Here is a 12,811-nt window from a genome sequence, read left to right as displayed (position 1 = left end):
CTTTCACTGAATATTTATTTTCTTAATTACTTTAATTATAAATTCACTAATGCATGGATAAAAAAGTATATCAAATTAAAAATGCAGTGAGCAATTGTACTAAGTAAATCATGAATGCATAAGAAAGTCTCTACAGCAAGAGAACTCAAAAAATGGGTGTGTTAAAGATGACAGACCTGATGAATTTTGTCTCCATATTTTATATTATGGATGAGAAAAAGAAAATAACCTTTCCAAGGAGTCATTGTTCTCTACACACTAAATTATGAGCATATAATTTAAGTACCTTCAGAGTAGGCTTAACGGTTGATTAGCTGTTTAACAATCCAATCACACTGCTTAGCAATTTCTGCCATTTAGAAGTTACACTTATAAAAAAAAATACCAACAAATATAAATGTCTAAGGCTTTAACACAGCCGTAGTAATTTCAAGTTTCTTCTCAGAAATCCGACGATTCTATTATTAAAAATTATTATAATTTACTACATGGTTATAGTAATTTTAGGAATATTACCATTTTACCTTTCTTTCTTTTTTTAAGCCTCCCTAGCTACCTACATCTTCAATAACTTTCAAATAATTCAGGATTTATGCTTTTTTAATTAAAGTGCTTAAACAGCATTATCTAGAACTTAAAAATGTGACCAATTGTCTTAAAAATGAAAAAAAATGAGTAGTCATGCAATACTGTAATAAATCTAAGCAGCTATTAATAATACAAAAATTCTGAAATATTTTCATTAAAATTACTTCAACTATACTAGTCATGAATAACTACAAAGGAACAAAGCAGTGTGATGTTTCAGTTGATGATCCTCCCTGAAAGCACAGTACAGGTCACAACTTCCACTAGAACTACACTGTGCTGACACCTGCTGTTCCTGGACAATCACAACAGCTTGTTTGTTATCTAGTGCTCTTGTGGTCAGGCAGGTTAGCACTGGACAAGTTAAAAAGCCCCAAAGACTTACTTATAGCCACCTAACTCTAATGGTCCTATTTATGTTTGCTACCTCTCTTCTCATATGTTAGAGAGACTAAGACCTTAATATAAAGGTGTTTTTTTCGGTGAATTGTAATGACTATTTTTTTTAGATGCAACTATGATCTGATAAAAGACTTCATTCAAAACCACACGCAGCCTTAAAAACTGCAAAAATATAACCCCAACTAAAATCAAACAACAAATTATGTAGAACTGTTATAATACCATTAAATACTCTGCAGCTTATCTGCTTCCCTCCTAGTCTTCCATGAATAGCTCTACTCTACTGTTTTCTTCCCATCCAATTCAGTCTTCTCTGTTTCCCACTTCTCTCCCCCCCACCTATCCTCAGTCTTTAAATTACGTTGCTTCCAGAAATTTATGAACTAAAAATATTAAAATATTTTAACTATTTAATATATAAAATATAATATTTAAAATATCAAGATTTTTGCAATAAAATGTGTCCTAAGTCGGAGTACCAAATTAACAGAGAAGCCTGAAAAATCACGTTTTTCTTTTCATTTCAATTAAATTTCATTTTCTTTTCATTTTCTTTTCATTTCATTCATTCAAAACCTGAAGCAGGTTTCTCTTTTCATTTCAGCCAACAATTACTAACAGATAAACAAATATGATTGTGCACATGGGCAACACAAGCAATAGGATTTTGGCATACAGAGATGTATTATCAAAATACAAAAAACATTAAGATACAGTTATCTGAATAATGTCTTTTTAAGTATATCCCTGAATGCTGACACATCAGCAGTTTTGATTTGGGGGGAGTGCAAGTATGTGTGTTGTTCATTTGTTTTGTTATCTTTTTCTGCTTCTCCCCTGCCAATACAACCTTTATTTTTCCCCTGCTTCCAAACACCAAAAAAAAAAAAAACACCACAAATTCTTCCAATAGATCAAAAAGGTCTGGCACAGCACAAGCGAATTCATTACGCATCAGTACAGAAAGCCACTTTAGTGTAGTATAATTTCTCAACAAATTAAAAATCACCACCACACTTTGGAACATTAACGGAAGCATTTGTGGAAATCGGTAACCACAACCACTTACTAGTTGGTGGGCCAGTTGCCTGGTATGGTGGGTAGCCTGCCGAAACAGTAGGCCGAGAAAAGACTGGAGGTTCCTCACCAAACACCACAATCATTACTTGAATCAGTTCCAGCAAGTCTGACTGAGGCTGCGAGGATAAACGAATCAGATGTTGTTGATTTCTGCTGGCAGACAGTTTACCTGACTAACAACGACACGGTACCATTCTATCAGCTTCCAAAAGCCATCCTTTCATTTGTTTGTATACATGTACACAAACACGCACAAATGTATATTTAACTTTCTTTATGGATTCCTTTACAGATTGCAACCTAGCTAACTGGTTTTCAAAACAGTATAGAGAAATACACGATTCTGAGCATTTACTTCCAGAATAACCTGGTGAGTACATGGTGCCATATCAACCATACGGCAATAAATGATTGCAGATGATTGCACAATAATGGATTATAATATTTTCTTGAAGCTTAAATCAGCTCTTCCACACACACACAAAAAAAAAAAAACACACAAAGTTTTGAGACATTCCAAGTTAATACGACACAGCTTTTGCTCCAGTTCAGAATGGCTCAACAGAAAATAATCTAGCCCATTTAAGGAGTTGCACATAAACGTCCTTTAAGTATAGCTACACTTGTTTTCTCAAAGTTTATAACTACTTTTTTATAGGAATGATTTCATTTCTCCGAAATAAAGGCAAGTTTCGTGAATGCAGTACTAGTTTAAGCACCGTATTTCTTGATTTTCTTACCTCTGCAATCCACTCAGTAATCCAAAAAACAAGTTTATTTTATTCTTACCACCCTCTCTATCTGCATCTTCAATGATCCTCCCGCTTGGGCGGGACCTAAGTGCTGATCTTTCCAGTATTCCCATACAAGTGCTGAACTACCACCCATGTTTATTACACTTATTGCTGCTAATCACTTTTGATAGAACTGCACATCTTGTCATGTTCTTCTGACCTTGTCAGAATATTTTATTTTCTTTAAACATCCATGTTTTGGTCAAAACTTCTCTGAAACCTGTACTACTCAATGACTTTATTAGTAAAGCAAATACATACATATACTCAGAGCTCCAGCAAAGTTTGCCTGAAGTAGTCCAAGTGCTCATGCAGCAGTCCATTTTCATCAGAGATTAATATCAGCCAGAATTTGTAATTTGCCTTGAGTAAATACTCTTATCTCACGGTAAATATTCTTATCTTCATATCAGCGTTCTGCCAGGCAAGGAAGCCCACGCTGCTCTGTTTAATCAGACAAGCTGCCGCTAAATTAAATTAACCAGGCAACAGAGAACACAACAGTGGGAACTTTAAGACATTACAAACCATAAGCAGTTGCATTCTTTAAATAAATGGTTTAAGATGCCTAATAAATAGGACTGCTGTTTGTTATAAATGGTACAAATATCTAAAGAAATTCAGAAGAGAATTTAACAATTCCAAGTTCCTTATACTTACGTATTTCCACTCATGCAGGTAAGGAAGGTATATCTTTCCATTCGCATCAACATGTTTCCCTGTCTTTATTGTCATTGAGCTAGTGGGTTTAACAAAACAGATTGGGGGGTTGAAAGGGTAGGTGTCCAGCAGCCACAAGCAAATTGGGATATTGTAGGTGTTACCTAAAAAGAGGTTTTGAAAGATTTTAGAAGTCCTGTTCTTTTGTACTCTGATTTTTAAAACTTCTATCATCCATAAATTCAACTGCACTGACACAAGTCGAAGACAGCATCTACTAAAAACACTCAAATGAAGAGTTCCTGATATGGTGACAAACTCAGAACTTTCATTTACAATTACTGTTTACCACTAATACATTATCTCATTTATTCTGCAATGTAACATTACTAGATCCTAATCTGCATTATCCTTAGCTGCAGCAGTAAGTGGTTTGCAATACTCAATTAGAGAAGTTGAAAAACATGCAGCACTGAAAGATAAACACATGTTACAGAGCTGTACAGGCAAGAAGAGGCAATGATGTATGCTAAGATTTTATTCCACAGCAAAACCAGGACAAATATACTGTGGTTAAGTAAAGGATTTCACAAAAATAGTGGTCATGGAAGTAGTGAAGTTGAACCATTAAAATCTGAACAGTTTTAAATGTGATTTGGGAACATAATGGTTGCAATATTGATGACGATGTTGATAATAGTAATAGCATACCTCTGTAAGGCACCGGAATGGTTCCACTCAGGCTCATCAGCTCTCTCGATGAGCCGTCGTTAAAAACTGAAAGGGAACAAATAGTGTTTTTAAAGGAAACCCATTTATTGTGTTGATCTCTGTTCAGATTACATCCTATTTGTTAGTGTAAATGCAGAAGTTACCTGTAAGTAAGTATATTGAAAAGTTCTGCTCTTCCACATCTATGGACTAGTAAATGGTCATCTACAGCCAGTTAGCCTCTTACAAATAATGTATTTCTGAGAAAACACTGACTGACTGCTGTCAAGCTACCTTCACCACGAATAAAACTGTCTCCTCAGAGTCCAAGTAGAATACGTAGGAACCATTCAAATTGCTCATCATAAGAACTGCTACAAGGGTAATTTCAATTCAGTTTAAAAGAAACAACTTTTATCTGAGGATTACAGAGAATTCCTTATGCTTTCTCCAAACAATCATGTCAGCAAGACTACCAAGAACTTGTTGGCCACAGGCATTATTATATTTGTTACATCACAATTAAAGGCAATTTAACCAAATAGTACACCGAAGAGGAAGAAAAACCTAGCTGTTGACTTGCAGCCATATCTTGGTCTTTGTTCACAAAAAGCAAAGGAACCCTGATCTCAGTTTTGAGTCACTGTGTCTAGGTTTCAAAACAATGGATTACTCTTTGCTTAATAAGTTTTATTACCAAAAGTTGATTTATTTTCTTAATCTCTTCTGAAAGCTTCTAGTCACACTTCAAATGTAGCTGACCATATACAATTATTTTGCTAATGTTCTACAAATGTAGACAGAACATATCAGGATTTATATGGTAGGTATATACTACTTTATTACTACAAACTTGAAAATTATCTCAACAGCAAGGTAACCATTTTCTCATAACTCATTTCACAGCTCCAAACAGTACCAGCCATCTGTAAGTAATTCTGTGCTCAACCTTCCAAGGAAGCTTAGGATGAGAGAGGTAACAAATGAGCTTCATGCTACAGCTCAGTGCTATTTGGAATTTGGATCACTCTATCGTAATTGCAAACTTGCATACGAGATTCCTACCACAGCCTTTTCTCAATTGCTTTTGATTCTCTGACCACTGCACAGTTTATTATTACTGTTATATTATTATTGTTAATATATATATTACTTCCATGACAGCTGCTGGCTTGGAGCAGTTCAAGTTAAAACTCATCTTCTACCTGCCTACATCCCTCCTCAATTCTTGTCGATCCAGACTGTAATCTAGAAAGCAAAGTACTATAATTTTTTTTTTATCATATTTTATTAATATGAACTGGCTCACAGAGGAATCCTACAGGTGACAGAAATAATCACAGAATGGTTTGGGTTGGAAGGTCATCTAATTCCAAACCCTTGCAACGGGCAGAGACGCCTTTCAACAGCCCAGGCTGCCCGAAGCCCCATCCAGCCTGGCCTTGAGCAACTCCAGGGATGGTGCAGCCACAGCTTTCCCATGCAGCCTGTGCAAGGGCCTAACAGAAGGTGATCATAAGGAAGGTAACCTCAGCAGCTATGCTGGCTCACTTTATTTTGAGAAATCACACTCTCAACCCCCTGAAACTGACCCTAATAGCATTTAAATGTACTGAAATTGACACAAAGCCTTTAAAATAAAGAGTGATTAAGTCACTGTTAACATTACAAAACTGTTTAAGTCACTGTTAACTGTTATTAAGTCACTGTTTACATTACAAAACCTCTCATACCAGTTTTCTATATGCATGACTGCTTTCCTCATGCTTTAAAGCACTGCCACAAATATTCATTTTTAATGAAGTACTTGTACACTATCTTACTGTATTTTCTAAATAGACAGAACTCCAAAAATGTCTCTGTATCACAGCAAAGCTCAACTTGTGTGGCTGGTTCACCTGCTGGGCAGCTGAACCCTCTTCTTTTGATGAGGGGAAGTGAGAAAGCAGCTGGGGTGGAATTTAGCTGCTCAGCGGGGTAAAACCCCCACAATTTATAACATACCAGCAATCTCCAGAGTACTAACCTCTGAGCAATCAAATTTTAACTGTGGTGAAATGCAACACTCCTTGGCATATTAGCTAACTTCTCTGTATTACTGTCTGTTTCCAAGGAAGTGTTGATGTCAAAGATCATAAAGATCGTCTTAAAATTCCATATTCTAGCTTTAATCTCCTTCATTCCCACAAAAGCTACCAAATATATGTAAAACAACAACAATTCAGTAACAAAAAATTTGTCACGCAGACTTACCATATGAATCCATAACAGGTTTGAGGTCCTTGTACTGAGTAATGACACTGGTCGTCTCCTGCACAGTGAGGTCTCTGTACTTATACTAGAAAACAAGGAGAAAGAATGTTTTTACATCATAAAGCTTCACTGTAATTTAATTTGGTTTTGTTTCACAAAATAACCTGCGTTTATGAGAGCTTATACTGATAATATATGGACATTCTTCTGGGCTCCACTTCCTATATAATTTACCCAATTTTAACACGTTAGGATGCTTTTATTCTCAAATAAGAGTCCATACATCAAGTGATTTTGGGAAAGCTATCATATTTTCATTGATGTTCTACCATAACCAATGTTACATTTTAAGCAAAGCCAAATACTGGGACATAGTATTTATCAGAAATTCTGCAAAACAAACTGCCATATACCTTTCCAATCGACAAACACATATCTTCTGAGTGAAATTAAGACTACCCACACATCATCATCAATAAAACTAAATCTACGTCATTTAGAAAAGCACGGAAAATTATCGAATCCTCTTCTGGACATACAGAATAACCACAAAGTAGAAAAGCTCTAAAGAATTTCACACACTTTTAAAGTTTTTAATACAATTTGTAATACAAATATGAGGAAAACAAAGGATAACTATGAGAAACAAAAGAATACTCAGCCATGAGAGAGTTTGTGGATCTAAAAAACAGAAAACAAAAACAAAACCTGCATCTCTGAACCAATAGTATGACATTTTAAGTATTCCTGATGCACAGCTATATACTATTTGAACCTCACAGACCACTTTCGTAGCACTCATACTACAGTATTAATCAATTGCTATTATTATTACCAACAAAAAAGCAGACATTTCAAGGCACCATACTATCGGTAACACCACCAGTTTCATCCACTTGCTTTCTCTGGGAGCAGGGAGCGAGTCTCAGCCCAGATTTAAGTCTCAGAACAAGAACCCCCAGACACTAGAGGAGATGCTCCTGGCCAGCAGAGAGCTGGTTTCACCAGGTAGTGCAGCTCTGTAAAAAGGCAACCTTCAGGTGCCTCAGGGACCACAGACAGCAACCCTTCACAACCCTCCACAATGCGGCCTGAAACCCAACACATGTTGATGCAACAAATTAATTCCAACATTATCCAAGAGCAAAGCCTGGTGCCATGGCTAAGGGTCACCTTTGCTCTGAAAAACTCTTGAGTTGTAAAACTTGGAAACTAACACTTGTTTCCAGTATCTACAGAGGCTGACAAAGATGCCAACATTGGGCATCACAAGTCTTACTTGAGGAGGTGGGCTGAACGTGCCCCGTCACTTGCTCTAACACCTTAGTCTACCAAAAGCTGCAACTCCAGGATTTTACTCGTCAACGAATACCTAATATCTATTTACACAAGACAATTTTGAGGCCTTCCCCCAGTACCAGCTTAGTAACCCAGAAAGCAAGTCAAAAGTACCTCAAATTTTAATATGAAAGAGGAAATCTGTCACAAAACAATCCCATCACCCCCAACAGAAACTTTCTAACAAGGGCAGAGTGAGGCCAGGCTGGAGAAGGGCAGTGCGTGCCCCCATCACCAGATGTGGTTCTACAGCAGGAGGGAGAGCACTTCTCCAGCCATGTGAAAAAAAAAAAAAAAAGAAAAGAGGGGATTGTTTATATCGTTTATAGGAACATACCTTATAGTACAGGATGTAGGCTCAAGAAGATTGGCACAATCAAAAGAACAAGAAGAACAAAACCAGAACAGGTTTTCACTAACAAAAGCTCCTAGCAAACATAAGGATTTGGAATAAGGATTTAAGTCCACTTGTAGTACGAGAGTCCCAGGTCAGGTTAATCAAAAAGCAGACAAAAAACTGCATGCTGGCTTAGCAGACACACTAATACTGATATTACAAGACAATCTTTTTCTGTGTTCATCTAGTAAGGAGCTGAAGATTTCCAAGAAATGCCAAAATCCTTCTGGAAAACGCAAGACCTTAGTGATCTCTATAAACGTAACTAAAACTGATTACTTTAAACTCTTGATTTTTAAGTGTGTTTTTTTTTTTTTTCCTCCTCAAGTATCAGATGGTAAATGCATCTTCCTCATTCTACATATCAGGTAACAGGCCGCAAAGAGATGAAGCTTGCCAGGTTCACACAGCAGGTCAACACCTCGAATTGAGCTACGTGTGTCTCCGCCCAAGCTGGGGCTCAGTGTTTTGGTATCTCACACATGGCTACGCCTACTCCTCAGATTTCCTCTACAGAACAGAAAGTGGAGCTATTCTTGAAAAATACAGGCAAGTGCTGAATTAGTAACTTCACTTTTCCTGAACTGCTTGATTCACTGCACTTTTCACTGAACGTACCCACAGAAAGTCAGATGGCACTGGGGGCTATAAAATGGGGGTGAGGCAGGGTGGAATGAAAAAGAGATAAGGACGTGGAGTCAGCGTTGATTCTTCCCTTCCTTGGCATGCCAGTCATTCATTAATGGGAGACAGGGGAATACAAACGCACACTGCCACTTGCTGGCACCGAGCTAGCACTCAGCACTGCTTCTCGAGCTGACAACAGGAGGTGCCTCTGACCCTTTGCAGGTGAAGGACCACCAGTTCTGGTCAGGTCCTCATCTATTGCGTGCCACGTTCACTCTGTGTGAACACCACGACTGAACCTCATCACAACAGCATCCCCCAGAGCCAAGCCCACAGCTCCATCGGGTGCCTGGAGATGGGCCCCTCTGGGTCCCTCGGGGGCCGTCACGTCACGGCCGGCCAGGCACCGCGCCTCCCCTTCCCCCCGCCTGCGGGTCCCGAGGCACAAAGCTGACCGTGCGCCTCCCTCCCCTTCCCCACGCCCCCGCGGCCCCCCGACCCGCCTCCCCTCCTCATCCCACGCCCCCCGCGGCCGTGGGCAGCCGCGTCCCGTCGCGGCGCTACCTTGGCGAGCATCTTCTTCAGCTGGCTCTCCGAGAACGCCATGGCGGCGCCGCCCGCCCGCCCCCAGCCCAAACAGGAAGCGCCCGCGCGGCCGCTTCCGCCCGGCCCTGACGCCGTTTCCGGGGCGGGGCCTTCCGCCCGGCCCCGCCCCGCCTCACCTCACCCTCCCCCCGCCACCATTTGAGTGCTGTGGTGCGTGGCTCCCCCTGAGGGACGCCCCCACAAATACACCGGGCACGGCCAGAAAGACCATCGTTAAACGTACAACAGAAATCCATATGTAATTTTTCAGCGTACTGTTACATCAGGCTTTTACCCCCCTGCTTCACAACCCACAAGGATGGAGTCCATTGACATTAGACATTAAATATAAAATACCAAGCTCCCAAAGCGCAGCCCCTGCTGCCCCCACAAGCTGCCTTGCAACCAGCCCTGTGCTACACAAGTCCCTCAGGCAGCACTTAGAACAAGGAGGAAGGGTTCTTGCTGGAGTGTCCAAGGAGCTGGGTAAGCTCCGGTCCTAGACGGTGTCCTCTGGAGTTGCAAAGTTAGGAATAACCCAAGAATCAGGCCATAATCAGCTGGGGAAAAAGAAAATACTACAGAAAAATACCACCTGAATTTACATAAAGCATTCTTGCACATTAATCTCCAGGGTTTGGTTATCTAAAGTGCACTTTTCAAGTCAGAAATTTGTACTGGGTAGTGCAGTGTTTAAGTATGTAAACCAAATCCAAATAAAGAAAGCACTGCTGTAGGCAAATTAAAAAAAAATAATAATCTTGTCTTATATAGAAAACCGTATACACCAAGCAACCAGTTGTGCCCAGCAGATCTTCTGTGAGCAGACACTGTGGCTTTCCTGGTGCTTACAGTTTGAGCTGCTGCTGAAGGTCGTGAATTGATCCTGCGCTGCTCTGCAGTTTCTCTTGCACTGATGGATCTTCTTCTAGTTTGACCATTTCAATCACTCCACTGGTTCCAAGAATACATGGAAGACTTAAAAATACTTCACTGTTTATATTGCAACATCCCTGAAACAGCATGCAAAGAACACTGTCATTTATTTCTGCTGATCTTTATCTGAAGCAAAGAACCACAAAGTAACTTGATAATGGTAATTAAGCAAAGATATTTCATCACATGGCATGATTTTATATAGCTCACGTTCCACTTTTTAGATCCTGTGCAATGCTTTACTGTACAGAAACTGTAAGATATTACAGCGTGAATTAAAAACAATCTTGAATTGTGCCACACTTGGAAGAGTTTCCCAATATAAATATATTAGACTTCTACGACACAGGCTAAGCTAAAAGATACAATCTAGCTGAGGAATTTCTTTGGGAAAACAAAAATCTCTCCTGGGAATATTTTTTTGAATATTGATCATGTATTCATTCTGTGAGAGACTTCACCAAAGTTACATCATTGTAGCTCAAGTTTACATGATTGATTTTGTTTCTTTTTAGGATCTGTACGTGAAATTTTACTTTCTGTAGTTAGTCTAACTACTAAGTTTAACTGTAGTTTAAGAGACTCCTCTACTTTTGCATTTAGTTCAGAAAGAATTTAAAACTTCACTTGAAAACACAATGATGAAATGAGCTGTATATCTGTACTTGATTACAGTGAGCAGCCTTCTGTGCTCAACTTCCCTGCACTGAGAATGAACAACCCGTCCAAGTCCTGTAAATAGAAGTGACCAATAAATGCTTCTGCCTCTTTTTTACTCATTTGAAATGACTTAGAGCTTTAATGAAGCCTCTTGGGTAAACTTCACACAAAGTCGAGTCTACAATTAAATGTAGCTTAATAATCTCCTCAATGTAAAGAATCTAGGAGTAACAAGAACAGCTGTTTCAAAGCTTGTCAAATAAAATAACGTAAGAAAACGTACACTTTCATAAATGATACTGAACTCTTTTGGTCCCCACAAAAATCTACATTCAACACTGAGCACTTAAATCGTGACACATTTCTCTCCGTTTGCCAAATCCAGCTGTTCCTGGGGAGCTGGTCAGCAACCCTGATCACATTTTCCATCTAAACATTTATATTTTGAGGTAAAACAATCCACTTTTAATATTGGTTTCAGGTTAACACAAGAACTGGTTTATGCTTCACTTGGACTAGAACTGAAGGTGGTTGTTGGAAGAAAGTCATGAGAACAGCGCTACTTCTGAACAGAGGCTATCCAGTATAAATAACATCATTACAGTGCCAACCAGAAGATATTAAATAACCCATTTACCTTTGCCAGGGTGGATACCGAATGAACCTTTCTTTTATTTTTCAGTATACTCTCAGTCAAATCAGCAACTGAGAGCCCAACAGACCAAGATCTCTGACCTTTTCCCTTTAGGATTTCCATAGCTCTATATAAACCACAAAAAGGGGAGAAAACAATGTTTAGATTTTCATTATTTAAATTATTACTTTTTTTGGTTTATATGTAAAACCCTACAGACATATACGCATTTCATAAAAACATGACTCTTTTATTTGGGAAACAACAGAAGAGAATAACAACATTCTTTCAAGAAATTTTTAATAAATATTTTACCCACAGTAGTAAAAATTCTGTCAAGGAGTGGATAAATAAATCAAGTAAATTGATCGAAACTTCTACTTCACTTTGAAGTAAACTGCTTCTGCACAAACTCTGAGAAAAGCACACCAGAAAGCTTGCCTCCCCCCCCCCCCTTTTTTTTTTAAGTGGACATAATTGAACTGGCAGCTCAGATGTTCTTATGTATATCCTACAAATCTTGTTGCATCTGTGATGTTATCTAATGACAAGACATTATTAAAAACATCAGAAAATCAGCAGGTATATGCACTTACAGAAAAATGAGTGACACACATAGATACTCAGTGTGTGAACATTTTAGAGCAAACTTCCTCCTCTTCACAAAGAACTGAAGAAAAACAAAACCCCTGCAAACCTGAAGTGTTTGAACACGATGGAAAAACCCTAAGATTATAATGGCATTACCTGTTAGCCACCTGTTCCTTTGAATTCTGAGCAACCATTGTTTCAGTTTGATTTGCATGTGACTTACAACTGGTCCATGAGAGTACTAGATAGAAACAAACATAGTGTTTAAATCTACATCTTAACAGTGACTAAAATATGGATTAGATAGGGTGGGAAAATAAAATTAAAAAAAAAGGCAAGGTTCCTTCCCCCATAACAAGACAAATGTAGTTGATGACCTGCTAAGGGTTTCTATACAGATGAAATAAAACTCTGAAGTATCACTTGACCAGAGACACTTGCTTAAAAATGAATTAATAGGCAAGAATTTTTACATTAGCAGTAGCCTGCCATACATTATACCACACTTCCTTCCTCTTTCAATATATCTAATCTACATCGTTACACTAATTAAAA

The 12,811-nt window shown here is 38.6% G+C and overlaps 1 protein-coding gene across 5 annotated transcripts in view; it reads right to left on the bottom strand.

Moving 5' to 3' along the window:
- TSG101 (tumor susceptibility 101) overlaps window positions 1-12,811 on the bottom strand; it is a 36,953-nt gene that overhangs the window by 10,075 nt on the left and 14,067 nt on the right. For 3 of the 5 annotated variants that reach the window (XM_005028415.6, XM_038180753.2, XM_027459307.3), the window contains 7 exons: window positions 12,413-12,497; window positions 11,669-11,792; window positions 10,288-10,448; window positions 6,489-6,573; window positions 4,236-4,301; window positions 3,525-3,688; window positions 2,060-2,186 (listed from right to left, as the gene is read on the bottom strand). In XM_005028415.6, coding sequence (XP_005028472.3) covers window positions 4,272-4,301; window positions 6,489-6,573; window positions 10,288-10,448; window positions 11,669-11,792; window positions 12,413-12,497 — 485 coding nt within the window. In that variant the 3' untranslated portion in view covers window positions 2,060-2,186; window positions 3,525-3,688; window positions 4,236-4,271. Of the gene's footprint in view, window positions 1-2,059; window positions 2,187-3,524; window positions 3,689-4,235; window positions 4,302-6,488; window positions 6,574-9,414; window positions 9,571-10,287; window positions 10,449-11,668; window positions 11,793-12,412; window positions 12,498-12,811 lie in introns of those variants that run through there. The other 2 variants (XM_038180770.2, XM_038180771.2) reach the window with 1 other exon arrangement.

This window comes from Anas platyrhynchos, chromosome 5 (genome assembly GCF_047663525.1).
Source record: "Anas platyrhynchos isolate ZD024472 breed Pekin duck chromosome 5, IASCAAS_PekinDuck_T2T, whole genome shotgun sequence".
Lineage (NCBI taxonomy): Eukaryota > Metazoa > Chordata > Aves > Anseriformes > Anatidae > Anas > Anas platyrhynchos.
The sequence above is the reverse complement of the archived record's forward strand: the minus strand, read 5'-3'. Positions and strand labels throughout refer to the sequence as shown.